Genomic DNA, 14,088 nt, shown 5'->3' with positions numbered 1-14,088 from the left:
CAAAGAGATACAAGATTGGGGCGACATTAAACCTAACACAAGTATAAAAAAATACATCGTGTTAAAACAAATCAGTCCCAATCAATCCTAACAAACAAGCACACATCTCGAGCGGAACCCAGCGAACCCGCGTACAGGTACGAAACCAAGTTAAAAGAAAAAAGAGAATAGTGGTAATCTGCATAGAGCAATTAGGATTCAAAGTGGCGAATGGAACGGTCGCCAACACGGAATCCAGTACCACGTACCAACAACTAAATGAAGAACAATTTTGTAAACCAACTCATAATCTCTTTTTTCCATACAACATTAATTATCTTTCTTAATATACGTAAAAGTGTTAAAACAACATATATATATATATATATATATATATATATATATATATATATAGGAGAATGTTAACATGTGCATATATGGCACATGTTAAGGTAGTAAAAATAGAAATTATGCCTTAGAATTTGTGCATTTTTAACTTTTCAAGCATTAAATGTCTTATATCATTAAATGTTAAATTTCTATATTAAGATACTTTATCATGTGCCCTATATGCACATGTTAACAAGACCCATATATATATATATATATATATATATAGAGAGAGAGAGAGAGAGAGAGAGAGGGATTAGTATTTATTTACTAGTGTTGCTTATGACAAGTGGTAAAGAACTAAAGAATATAGAGCGAGGCAACGTGCATTGGAGAAATTGGCAAGTGGCGTGATCGTGTGGGCTTGGGTTCCGCATTGACTTACTACATTCGGTCCAATTATTTATCACATTACAATCCTTCCTCCATCCCAAAATATAAATAAAAATAGTCAAATAAATTTAATGTATTTAGTTCAAAATTTGTATCAAATACATTTACTTTTATTGACCAAGTTTTGCTTATTTTTTGGGACGGAGGGAGTATTTCCTATTAAACAAAAATTGTAATTAATGTTGAGTGAAAAAGAGAAATTATAAGTTAGTTTACAAAATTGTAATTAAAGAATTGAAAGACAAAAAAAAGTAATAGTAAAAAATTAAGGGTATAAGAGAAAAAATAACATTAAATGATTCATTAGTAATGTAAAGCGATTTGTAATTTAGTACAATTTTTTTTTCTTAAAGTGCTTATAATTTGATAGAGAGGGTACCATATATAGGGAATTAGATTTGGCGCAGTTACTCCACCACGCAGTAATGCACCTGAACCGTCATATCATGATCTGACGAATGTGATTTTTTCAGTGTTTGTTTTGTATATTTAATCCGAGACATCCGAATAGAAATTAATGGTCGAGATTCACAATAGCGTGAAATCACGTGCTTTATCTACATCAGACGATCCGGATCCCATTTATAGGCCATGGCTACACGAAACATGTGTGAGAGGAGGAGTGAGTGAGTTGGGATCCTCTCCATTTCCTATTATTTTCATTTATTTCATTACCAAAGTTTTTAAATATTATGAGGCGTATAAAAGATATTTGGACTCACTTAATGTCACACTTTTGCATTTATATTCCCAAAATTATATAATAATGGAAGAAATGAAAACAATCAGAAATCAAGAGGATCCTAACTCTGAGAGGAGATACTCTTTGTATTTTTATTTTACTTTTTTTTTCACTACCACTATCTGACATATTAAGTGGTTTCAGTCTTCTTCTGACAAACTGAAATATTTATTGGACCTTTTCCGAGAGGAAATTTAATCTTCATACATACCTATAAATTTGTTTATTTATCTTAATATATAAGTGGTTTTCTTTTTAAGCTTTCATATGTAAGTGGGTTTTAAAAAATACAGACAAGTAAATAATTTTTTTTATATTTCAAGCGCTTTTGATTGAAATCAATCTTTTATTGGTATAAGCTAGGCTTAGAAAAGTAAAATGGTTTTCAAGGTAGTTTATGCAAACAACTTATGTAATTTTTATATATTATTATAAGTTTGTCAAGGTAGTTTATGATAAAATAGTTTATAAAATTACAATTTTCACTAGTGTGAACTTATAAAATTATATAAAACTTAATTTATATTACATAAGCTATTTGCATAAGCTCAAAAAAAGTTAGGCCAAACGGATACTTAATTTCATCACTATAACAATGAGTTAGAGATTATTATAGAATTCATGCAAAAATTTGAACTACATTTCTTCATCATATTTTTCGTGAAGAAAATATTTGTGCATATGTTTTAGCAAATATAGGAGCTAATAACTTAAATAAGGTAATTACCGTAAAAAAAATTTAGCTTAGTTAATTTATGCTCTATTAGTCCTCTCCTAGTCTATCCTGGAGCTTATTAGTCAATGTTTTTGGTGTGACTTTTGTAAGTATTCCTATTTTTCTACTTTTTTTTTTCCTTTTCTTTTTCTCATGTAAAAAAAAGTGTAAAGATTAATTGAACTAAATAATTATAAACTAATAAACTAATTTGTATAGTATTTTTTAAAAAAATTAAGTGTAAACCAAAATTTTGAGTTCAAGTAATTAATAAATTTATTTTAACTAAATTTTATTTATATTATGATTAAATTATAGATTACCGAACCTCATGATCTTTGTCATCAAAATTAAAGAGAATTACAGTTCGATCCCCACAATGGAGGAGATTGAAACCACTTGATGTCTAATGAGCAGATTTATTGAATATGCAATGAATCAAAAAAAATTCATTTTTGTACTTACTTGTTTACAAAATCGAGGTTAATTAGTTCATTATTTTGACAGATAATTATTTGATTTCATTGATATTAATTTATCCGTATGATTTGCGAGCCTGTCATTTTTGTTTCGAAAAAGGTCTTGTTCACAGTTGAGACTCTCTCAGGTCTTAACTCTTAAGAGAGTTACTCGTTCAGAATTCGACAATCCCCGAAGCAACACTCTCCAATTCCAAATAATCGGTCCCACTAAGAAACAACCACGAAACAACGCCACGCCGGAGTTTCATCGGTGCTGCCAAAACCGTACAATAGAACCCAACTTGTCTCTTCTTCATTCATTCATCATCTAACATCTAAACTCTATTTTAGGTTTTCAATCCAAAATCAAACTCTTCTTTTAGCCGATGCAAAAAATCAACATAAACATATAGATACATATATAGATATAGATGTATTCCAGCAATTTGATTGGCTTCATTTTAGCCGTGTTTTCCGGCGCTTTCATCGGCTCCAGTTTCATCATAAAGAAAAAAGGTCTTCAACGGGCCGGTCTTAACGGCACTCCTGCTAGTAAGTTACTTTATTACACACTTTTTTTTTGTTCCTTTTTTACTGTTACCGTTACCGTTACGATTATCTAACTAACTTTCTGTTTCAGGTGTCGGAGGATATGGTTATCTTCTTCAACCTCTTTGGTGGATCGGAATGATTACCAGTTAAGACCTAACGTAACTGTAGCAGCTATTTTTATTCAATTTTTGTTTTCCTTTTTTTGTTACTGATTTTTTCGAGGTTTAATTACAGTGATTGTTGGAGAGATTGCGAATTTTGTAGCATACATTTATGCTCCGGCGGTGCTTGTTACCCCGCTCGGTGCTTTGAGTATTATTGTTAGGTAAGTAATTTCGTGTGTGTTTGGTTTTGAGTGAATTGATTGATTTTGGTTAAAAGCGAGTTAATTGATAAGTTGAAGAGTGAAAATCAATTGTAGTGATAAGAGCTTTAAATTTATAGCTTCGAGTTGATATCAATTATGGATTCAAAATCAATTATAGCTGAGAACATTCAAACATGTCAAAATCAATTCTTTAGCTGTAGAAAGAAGCACACACTTGATGTGTGTTTGGCTGCGGCAATGTAAATTGATTTTGAATGAATTGATTATGGCTAAAAGTGAGATGAATGTAAAGTCATTATATGTTTGGATATATTTATGTAAAATTTAGTTGCAAAATAAATTCAAGGCTAAAAATCAATTGTAGAAGAAAAAAACTACAAATTCTAGCTTTATGTTAGAATCAATTTTGCCTCCTCCAAATTTGGAACCAAACATACATTTAGATTCTCCTTATTTAGTTTCCCCTTTTGCTTTTTTAAGCTTTGATTTTAAACTCGATCAACTTTTGTTTGTATTTTGAACTCGATCAACTTTTGTTTGTCTTTGCTTGTGGAAATGGCTAGTGTAGTGCTGTTTTGGCTCATTTCATGTTGGGTGAGAAGTTACAGAAAATGGGCATGCTTGGGTGTCTTCTATGCATTGTCGGATCCACTGAGATTGTGCTCCATGCACCCCAAGAAAGAGCTCTTAATTCTGTGCTAGAAATATGGCTTTTGGCTGTTCAACCAGGTATGCTGCTGCCGAAGGATTTGGCTGGTTTTTTTTTTCTGTGTGTGTGTTTTTTTTTTTTTTTTTAAATCGGTTTTTTTTAACTGAATTATGATATTATTACTGGTTTCTGTTTTTGCTTCCAGCATTTCTCTTGTACACAGCCTCGGCAATTGCTGTAGCATTCTTTTTGATTTTGTATTGTGCACCTCGCTATGGCCAAACTAATATCTTCATTTATATTGGAATATGCTCCATAATTGGATCCTTGACTGTAAGTGAACTTTCCTCTCTAATTCACTTGCACATTCTAACAGTTAGCAAATAAAACAGTGGAGGTGATCTTTTGATTTACGCTTCTGAACTGATAAAATATCTTGTCTCAGGTCATGAGTGTAAAAGCAATTGGCATTGCCATAAAACTTACACTAGATGGTGCAAACCAGTTTGTCTACTTCCAGACATGGATTTTTACAATGGTTGCCATTTCCTGCATCGTGACTAGTTTAAATTACCTTAATATGGTCAGTATCACTCTTAGCATTTTTATGTGAATATAATTTTTGGCATGGTTAGTTTTCAATTATGTGTTCCATCTGCTTTTATTTAGTATAAGAAAGCATTTTTGTTTGCTGGAGGTGATCCTTATCTTATATTGTTCATGGCCACTTTTCTAGCTACTGCCTTAGGATTATGAACACGATAATATTGCATGTGAATTTAAGAAACTTTTTGTTGGCTATGAGCTAATTTATAAGTTCAAGATGTAACATCTAGTTCAAATAACATCCACGTAATGCTTGTCTCAGTTGACTGGACCACCAGAACTGATATTCTTGATGTCACGTTCTTGAATTTTTAATTACAAATTGTTGTTTTCATGCCATTCAGTTCTCGTAACTTGCTCGTTATTTGTCTGTGATCTGAGCTTCTGTGGTGATAGACTCTTGTATGGTTGACATTGTAGGCATTGGATACTTTCAATACAGCAGTCGTTTCTCCAATCTATTATGCCTTGTTCACATCTTTTACAATATTAGCCAGCGCAATTATGTTTAAGGTTGGTATTTTATCTTATTGGAACAAAGTGAAAAATGCATCTTTTGGATCAATTGCTCAACTATCTGTTGTAATCCTGTCTTCTCTACTCTTCTCATTTAGGACTATTCTGGACAAAGTATAAGCAGTATTGCATCAGAGCTATGTGGTTTCATCACTGTTTTATCTGGAACAACTGTATTGCACAGTACTAGAGTACCAGATTCTCCAGCCAATACAGGTAAGACCTAATGCACTTGTTCTGTGGGGATCCCCTTGATGATGCAATTCGTCATAATTATATGTGCCTTATTGAGCTGCAACCAAAAACACTACTAGTATTGGGTAGCTTAGCATTAACATGTACTGCAGTATGATTACACCAAAGGCTAAACATTTATACAAATTTTCGATAATCTGACAATATTGTTCATATTTTCTTGTTCACTAGTTGCTCAATTTTGATATATGAGTAGCCATGCAACAAAACATTTGACGATTTCTTTTTCATATTAAGTTATGAAGTTAAAGGGAGTCTCAGTGCAACAGTTAGAGTTGCTACCTTGTTACTACAAGGTCACATATACTCATCTTCATTTAAATGGAGCTTTATATCATTAAGCTGTCATTTTGTTTTTCGAATACAATACAGAAGTAAAAAGGAGCAAATGTGACGGGGAAAAATAATGAAAATAATTATATATTTAGTGCACAAAGATTGTTACAAGCATTTATTGAACCTAACTATTACTATAGATTACCCAGATGTTGGCCATTGGTGAGAAATTGTGCCAGTGCCCTGACCCATTTAGCCATTTGTGAACAGATTTTTTTTTCCCATATCAGTAATAGAACCCCCCCGTGATACACAAAGCCGCAAAGAGAAGCCAAAACACCGTCTTATCATTCAATGAGGGAAAAGAAACAGGAACAGCCAAACCTTATTTTATGTCAAAACATTTAAAATCATAACTGCTCTGTCATGACTGGACATGCCTAGTCTTTGCTAGTCAATTTGTTTATTAGAGTGTGTGATACTTATATATTAAATTAAAGGAGTTGCTGCTGTGTAGCAGAAATGTCGAAATATACTCTAGCATTTGAGCTACCTCCACTAAGATGCACCGATAAGCAGAATTAGAGCCTTCAATGTTTATTTGGAAGTTATGAGGAGTTAACTTCTCGCTAGTATGATAAAAAAGATGGGGAAATAGGATAATTGATTTGTAAGCCTCATGTCATAAGTTTTTTCATTTTCCACTCTAATCACCTAGGTTCTTTTGTGTCCAAATTATTTGAGCAGTGGTATCTGGTATTCAACAGATAAGTTATTTGTGAGCAGCGGCCATACATATTTTTTGCTTTTTGTTAAACAAATTTGTTATAAACTAAGTTAGGCTTGTACTGGCCACTCTTGTAGCTGTACTTAATACTTGTCATTGCACCAAAGAAAGCAGACTATTAGTTAATATTAAGCTTGAATATATATATATATATATATATATATATATATATATATATATATATATATATATATATATATATATATATATATATATATATATATATTTTCCTGTACTGGTTGTGGATGCTCTTTTTATGTTGATAAAGAATCTTATAATGATATTTAATTTTCAAAACTTGACATCCTGAATTTGCTATGATCCGTATGTTTTTAAGCCTAATCCTTATAATATTCGATTTTTCCGGCTTAAGATGCTTAAATTCTTTAATAGTTGATAGACAGATCCATGACCATGGGGTTTAATTCTTCACAGGAAATTACTACTGTAATATAGGTATTGTCACGATGACCGTAAAATGAACTAAACCTTCTTTCTAGGTTTTGTTATGATGTCTTATGCTGCTGTTATTCAGAGTTGAATTCTTTATATATGCTTAAATCCATCACTTTTCTGATCGAAGACTTATTTTCTTTCAATGATTCACTTTCTAGATTTGAGATACATACTTATTTCAACTCTGAAAACTGAAAAGCATTTGTAGCTTCATATTGTAGTTCACATAAATGGATAGAAACCCACGTCATGGCAAATGAGTCATCATGTTATAAAACGAAGGGTCATTAAATTTCTAACAAAAATATTCGGGTAGAGGTCACATGGTCAACATTTAGGACAGACTGGGTTTTCTTAGCGTAAGTAGATATATTTTGATGGTGGGATTGTATCTTGTTTACTATTTTCAGTCTATAGGGTGTTAGTTCAGTGGTAAGAGTCTGACCTTATAACTTTAAGGGATGAAATTCAAATCCTCTTAAAGACAGTTATAAAATAGCCATTAGTATCACATTTAATTAATGATAATTTCCCCTTTCCCATTTTTTTTACTATTCTATATTATGTTTAAGTTGAGAGGCTAATGTTGTTTCCATAAATTTAACCTTCCCTTCTGAACAAACTGTGAGAATTTGCCTAATCATTCATCATCAGTGCAGATGTGTACAGTCCCTTGTCTCCAAAAGTATCATGGTATATCCAAGGCAACGGTGAATCTTGGAAACAGAAGGATGAAGATGGACCGCCCCTTAATTTAATTACGGTTATCCAGCAAGATCATTTCAAGTGATACTGAAATCTTAAACTGGTAGAACAATAAATTAGATCCATTCATTGCTATCCTGCTATTGAGTTAGACAGGGCCATATTTTTCTCATTCTCAGAGCTCTTCGGCTTAGTTACACTATGAAACAGAAATGTGGCTGGCTTTTGTACATTAAGCAAAAGAAAGGTAACTATGTTATAGGGTTTGGCTCTGTGATCCCCATCCATTTGTGCAGCAAGGCAGATATAGTGTTTTTTTTTGTGTGGTAGCATATATTCAATGAAAGCTTGAGTTCTATCATCTGAAATTGTGGAGATAGTGTGTATTCTAGTTTGTATTAATAGTAGTTGTTGTTGTACTACATGTTGTTTGTTAATTGTTTAGCTGTACATTAATATTTATTTTTTACCCTTTTTCTTTCCCCATTATACTCATTTTATTATTTTATTTATGTCCCCACCTTGTATTTTCATATTGTTAAGTTAACTGAATTATTTAAACAACAAAATTAGCTACACAATCCACTTGGGTTGTTCTTGTGACCTGAGATTGAACTCTCCTTGAGGTCTCAGGTTCGATTCTTTCTGGTGTCAATTTGGATGAGTTAATTTAACTTCTTCAAAAAAACAAAAATACTTACATGTTTATGTTGATAAGTAGAATAAGGTCGTAAGAATAATATTTGAGTTGGTTAATTTAGCTTCTTCTTCTCCAAGTGTGCTACTCTGGAGACTTGGCCGATTAAATTTTGTGGCAAATCAGATGCAAGTGTAGGCCAAAAGGGACTCAACTCCTTGCGAACCTGCAAAACATGCATAACACTAAAACAACCGGCTGTGCACCAATAAATAGGATCTCAGTTAGACTCAAATGTTATTACCGCTTGGATCACACGTCATGTAGACTCAAATGGATAGGCCTCTGAAGATCCCACAAGAGGCTTGTCTTCAAGTAAAACTTCCAAACAAGCATGCATCGAGTTTGCAATGGAATCAAGATTATACCCTCCTTCTAAAACCAATACAATCCTACCTTCAGCTAAATCCATCAACTGAAATATAAATATAAAAATATTATATCAATACAACACATCATTGTGCTTTCAGAGTCTATACAATTACAAACTTATTATATACATATATATAATATAATATAAAGCATATTAAGCATTTCATATATAGTGCTTTCAAAATTTAAAACTCTTGAAGGAAAAAAAACACAATTGAAAACAAATAATATGCCAAGAACAAAACAACAACCTTTTTCAACATAAGGGAAAAACCAAATGGTGTGACACAACATCCAGCTAAAGGGTCTCCAACAGCTATTACAAAAAAAATAAAAATTACGTAGTTACTTCCTCCGACTTTAATTATAAGCAAAAATTCACTTTTTAGATTAATTGAATAACGGATGTATCTAAACTATTTAATTATTTTGTTTTTCTATTTTTTCTCAATTATGCCTGTGATCAAATTAGTGATTTTGATATAAAATAATTTAGAGATGTATCTAAACTCTTAGAGTCTGTTTGTTACAGATTAAAAAAATAATGATTTTGATGTAAAATAATTTAGAGATTAGTTTTTAGAGATTTTTAGAAAAGTTGAATTTACTTTGTGTTTGTTTATTATAATAAAAATCATTTTTTAAATAAAATAATCTTTAGTTTGTTTGGATACAACTTATAAAAGTAATTTTTTTTTAATTACAAATAACTTTCTTATTTTAACATTTATTTTCTCTCTCCTCTAAAAAAAATCTATTATTTTATAAGCTACTATTAGTAGCTTCTCATTTTTAACTGTTTTCTGATTATTTTTAGCTTCTGATTATTTTAAAAATCTATAACAAACAGATGCAAAACAATTAAAAGTGATTATTTTTATAAAAAAAAGTGATTTTTTTTTCTAAAATAAGCTATAACAAAGGGCCTCTAAGTGTCTAAATGTTCGTCACCATGAAAATATTCCTCATTTTTTAGATTGGAATATATTGTGTCAAACAAAAACAACTTCTACAATTTTTTACACAATAACTGGCATTCATCTTGTCAGAACAAGCACAGTTGCTCTAAGGATCGATATACCAAAATTCGAACACAGAAGAACTAGTTGAAGATGCGACAATGAATGAAACACCATTTAGTTTAAGTATTTAGAAGAGAAAATGAATCCCATCAAGTGGCTGTAGTTTAGTGGTAAGAATTCCACGTTGTGGCCGTGGAGACCTGGGCTCGAATCCCAGCAGCCACAAATTTTATTTTTTTCCTCCATATTTTGTTTTTTAAAATCAAAGTTGTGTTTTGGGTTTTGTTTGAATAAGAATTTGTTTTTTTAATAATGCAGAAATAACAGTTAAACTAACATGTATATCATAAGTCATTGAGTTTCATAAGCTTTGCAAAAAAAATAATAAAAAAAAAAATTTAAACTAATTTACATCACATACATTTCTAAGTGGCCTACTGTAAATACAACTTTACATAATTACCCCATAGAAAATAAAACACAAACCAAACTATCATCCTTTTCTATTGTTGTGGTACCATTCGTCCAAACATGATGGAACTCTCCATGGCATGAAGTCCCCTTCAAGTGTTGAATTCTGATAACATAACACAATATATGGATCAAAAAGAGGGCACAAGAGAATCATTAACTAAATTACCAAGTCTAATTATAAACTAATACCACAATGCAAGTTTTTTAACATAATAACTTTCGTCCTAAAAAAGTTTCAAGAATATTCCAAACAACGGGCCTTGTTTCCGCCAATAAAAATGAGAACATCTGGTTAAGTTTTTATTGGCCGAAACAAGATGGGATCAATATCACTTGAGATAAACAGTTTCGGCCAATAGGACTTAACTAAATATCCACGTTTTTATTGGCCGATAAAAATATCTATGAAGAACGGGGTAACTTTCCAGGACACCAATATCACTTGAGATGTACAGTCAAGAAAAACATGAATTTTGTGCCGTCTGAAAATACACTTCTAGACAAAACATATCCTAAACATCTATGTTCAATTTAACTTCTAGAAACACACATTATCGACCGAGCAGTGCATGAAGAACTAACAAATAAAACATGAAGTGATATGCTGAAGTATCATAAGATACTTACACTCAACCAAAAGAAAAATCCACGCAGGAGACACAGCTCTTTGGGAGGATCATCGCGAGCTGCTTCTATTTGCTTCGCAAGATCTACAATATGAAACACATATCTCATACTTGCAAATTTCAAAATAAATAACTATCTGTCTCAAACTCTCAATATAGTGAATTGATCCAAATTCAAAGTGAAAAAGAATAACTTCACAGAAGCACAGACATTTAATATCAAGCAGATTAACCGATTAACTCCAATATGTATAGACATCATTCGAGTATACTAATGCATTTGCAAACTAAGCAAGTTGTATACTAGTACTAATTAAGAAAAAGGCCAAATCCTACTTACCAAGATTATGCTCAAGAAAAGACTTTCCAGCACGATCTTCCTCATAGATTTTGATACGCCCACGCAGATCTTTGTAGTTTTGAACCGGCTTTTGAACCTTAATGTCTCTCAATAGTTTCTCGTGCTCTTCTTTAGAGTAAGGCCTATTAAGTTCATTCATGAGTTTTTCTCTAAACTCTGTCATTTTCCTTGGATTGACTTCATTATCCTACAAAAAAAATTCATCCTTCAACTAGGAATCACCACAATCAGCCACCAAAAACTAAATCAACCAAAAAAGTACCAATTTGGATTGCATGTAATCCGTGCATTTGTGCAATCGGTTATCTATGGATCAAGATTTAATAGTCTAGATTTCAAGCTCGGTATTTTAAATTTTAAAAATAAAACAAAAACTTGTACCATCTTGATTTAATGGTCACCGATGTTCCAACTGCGAGCACATGATTTTAGTGCATACAATCCAAACCTAAAAAGTACGAAATCGGATTGCCTACAGTTAATCCCACAATCATGGTGACCGTTGGATCAAAATTGGACGGCCTAGATTTCAATACAAAATTTAATTTTTTTTAACTACAATTTTGAGTTTGATTTTTTTTTGGTTTAAATTGGAGCAAATGAGGATCGAATCTATAACCTCATGTATACTACTCAAAGCCCTCGCCACTAAACCAAACCTAACTGTCTAATTTCTATTTCGATCCAACGGCTACCTATCTCCCAACTGCATGAATACAGCAATCAGCGCTGATCCGAATTCAAATAGTACATAAACAACATAAAAGAAACAGGAATTGAATTTAAGATTACATACAGCTGGACTTTCCACAGGCATTATTTTAAAATCATCATCATCATCATCATCATAAGCATTATCTTGAATCTCCTTTTTCACTGTTACTTCTTCTATGCATGCAGCTTTCACAGCTGAATCAACACCTTTCTCATTCACATTCACAGGAACATGAACATCAATCTTTCTTTTACGCTCTCTTTTTTTACCTTTCAGTTTCTTACCCTTAACACTAGGACTTTTTTTACCTTTAGATTTCTTAACACTGAGTTTACCCTTATGATTTTCACATGATGATTCTTCCTCGTATGTTACAAAGACACCATCCTTAACGATTTCTAGTACATGAGATTTTCCATGAGGCCTCATATTTTGTAATAAAAACCCATTTTGTGGTTCAACCTCGTTTTCTGTGTTGTTTTCTTCAGCAGTGTTGTTGTTGTTGTTGTTGTTATCTCTGTTTTGATCTTGAAGATGAAGAATCTGAGATTGTATAATGTTGGATGAACCATCAGTGAACTGCATGAGTTCTGAGTCAGCTTTTGGATTGTTAACAATAAATTTGTCAAGAAGGTTGTTGAAGAAGTTGATGTTGTTGTTGTTAATGTTGTCTTGTAGGTGAATATATAAATCATCTTCACGGTCCCATGTTCTCTTTCTGAGTTTGTTTTTGTTATTTGAAGTGAGTACCATTTTACTGTAAGAAATGGTTGTGATGTTAAGATGGTAGATAGAAAAATGGAGAAGTGGTTGAAGACAACAAAAGAAAGAGAAAGAGAAAGATAAAGCATGTGTGTGTGTTGCATCAGCATTGCATATGGATGTGATGTGATGTTGAAAAAATGCAGAGTGCATAGTCAATCAATGAAGCTCATGTGTCTTTCAACTTTTACATAGCAAATGACAACTCTCTGAGAAAGATTCTAGGTTTTTATTTTTAGGATAAAGTATGTATTTAGAAGCTTAGTATATCTGCGTAAGCTTATAAGCCAGTCAACCGTTAATTTTATTAAATACTACAAATTTAATCAACTAACTTATTTGTTATAAGCTAAAAACTAGCTTATAAATTAACCATTATAAATTTATTCGCTATTCCCAATAGTGTAATTGCACCCCTTGGGGTCCGCCCCTATTGTTAAAGAATAAAAAAGTAATGCTAATTTACTTCTCTTATCTTATAGGCACGATAATTATACATCGATAAAAGATAATAAAATTATTTCTCCTAAAAATTATATTTATTGACCTATGAAAAACAATATTATTATGTATACTTTGAACTCTCTTATGCATGTTTATTTTGGAAAAGTAATGTTTAAACTATTAATGTTTAAACTATTAAAGAGTTGAACATGTAACATTCAAAACAATGTTCTTTTTCATATGTGTCCTTATTTAATTCTACCGAAAGGATGGAGACGGGAGAAATTATAACTTGTACACAATCTTAAATCATTATATTTAGGCCACACACATCATTGAAAAAAAAAAAAAATAATTTAGTCACATCATCTAATATTAATCGATTCTTTTATCTTTTATTTTTTTATAAACTATGTACAATATGTGTGCCTAAGAATAATTAATTTAAGGTTGTAGATTTATGTTTAGAGCATATTGAGATGCGCAAAACCCAACACAAAAACAAATTCAAACTTTTACTTAGAGCATGGACGAACACAAGTAGGGGCAGCCACACCAGATTTTTCAATTTTTTTCTTCCAATTTTCAAACCATAAAATTTAAAACCTTAATTTCACTCTTATTTTTTCTGGATTCATATTTTATATGTTATGAACTTCTGATTCAACTTATTATGATCCCTGTTATGTGACTGTGTTGTGGGTTTCAGTTTCTGTCTCTGATGCTGTTATTTTTGTTTTTTGTTTTTGGTCTAGTGTATGGCTTGGCTATTGTGTTTTTTTGCTAGTTTTTCGTGCTTTTGATG

General features: G+C 31.7%; 2 protein-coding genes and 1 non-coding gene across 4 annotated transcripts; 2 read left to right on the top strand and 1 right to left on the bottom strand.

The window, feature by feature from the left end:
- Nucleotides 1–2,676: 2,676 nt before the first annotated feature.
- LOC123916229 (probable magnesium transporter NIPA7) lies at nucleotides 2,677–8,418 on the top strand. Of its 2 annotated transcripts, none has more exons than XM_045967634.1 (9): nucleotides 2,677–3,232; nucleotides 3,321–3,377; nucleotides 3,467–3,557; nucleotides 4,129–4,289; nucleotides 4,415–4,542; nucleotides 4,655–4,792; nucleotides 5,236–5,328; nucleotides 5,430–5,547; nucleotides 7,765–8,418. In XM_045967634.1, exons 1-9 carry the CDS (start codon nucleotides 3,112–3,114, stop codon nucleotides 7,893–7,895), a joined length of 1,038 nt encoding a protein of 345 aa, XP_045823590.1. In that variant the 5' UTR covers nucleotides 2,677–3,111; the 3' UTR covers nucleotides 7,896–8,418. The 2 variants fall into 2 exon arrangements, with proteins under 2 accessions (XP_045823590.1, XP_045823591.1); XM_045967635.1 differs by having other exon boundaries at nucleotides 2,762–3,232; nucleotides 7,760–8,418.
- Nucleotides 8,419–10,054: 1,636 nt separating this feature from the next.
- Nucleotides 10,055–10,126, top strand: TRNAH-GUG. Its single transcript has one exon. It is a non-coding gene; the product is annotated as a tRNA-His (tRNA).
- A 96-nt stretch (nucleotides 10,127–10,222) lies between these two features.
- LOC123916700 (general transcriptional corepressor trfA-like) lies at nucleotides 10,223–13,042 on the bottom strand. Its single transcript, XM_045968214.1, has 4 exons — nucleotides 12,159–13,042; nucleotides 11,342–11,549; nucleotides 11,003–11,085; nucleotides 10,223–10,478 (listed from the first exon to the last, which is right to left on the bottom strand). Exons 1-4 carry the CDS (start codon nucleotides 12,990–12,992, stop codon nucleotides 10,395–10,397), a joined length of 1,209 nt encoding a protein of 402 aa, XP_045824170.1. The 5' UTR covers nucleotides 12,993–13,042; the 3' UTR covers nucleotides 10,223–10,394.
- Between the last annotated feature and the right edge of the window lie 1,046 nt (nucleotides 13,043–14,088).

Source organism: Trifolium pratense, linkage group LG3, assembly GCF_020283565.1.
Source record: "Trifolium pratense cultivar HEN17-A07 linkage group LG3, ARS_RC_1.1, whole genome shotgun sequence".
In the NCBI taxonomy this organism is placed as follows: domain Eukaryota; kingdom Viridiplantae; phylum Streptophyta; class Magnoliopsida; order Fabales; family Fabaceae; genus Trifolium; species Trifolium pratense.
Note: the sequence above shows the minus strand (reverse complement) of the source record. Positions and strands in the feature narration are given on the sequence as shown.

Bases quoted from the DNA above. Each gene is read 5' to 3' on its own strand.
- LOC123916229 (XM_045967634.1), top strand. From the start codon at position 3,112: ATGTATTCCAGCAATTTGATTGGCTTCATTTTAGCCGTGTTTTCCGGC. The intron at 3,378-3,466 runs GTTAAGACCTAA...GTTTAATTACAG, and splicing joins GTGGATCGGAATGATTACCA to TGATTGTTGGAGAGATTGCG. The intron at 4,290-4,414 runs GTATGCTGCTGC...TTTTGCTTCCAG, and splicing joins GCTTTTGGCTGTTCAACCAG to CATTTCTCTTGTACACAGCC.
- LOC123916700 (XM_045968214.1), bottom strand. From the start codon at position 12,992: ATGCACTCTGCATTTTTTCAACATCACATCACATCCATATGCAATGCT. The intron at 11,550-12,158 runs GTATGTAATCTT...TTTTTTTTGTAG, and splicing joins TGCCTGTGGAAAGTCCAGCT to GATAATGAAGTCAATCCAAG. The intron at 10,479-11,002 runs GTAAGTATCTTA...TTATGTTATCAG, and splicing joins GATTTTTCTTTTGGTTGAGT to AATTCAACACTTGAAGGGGA.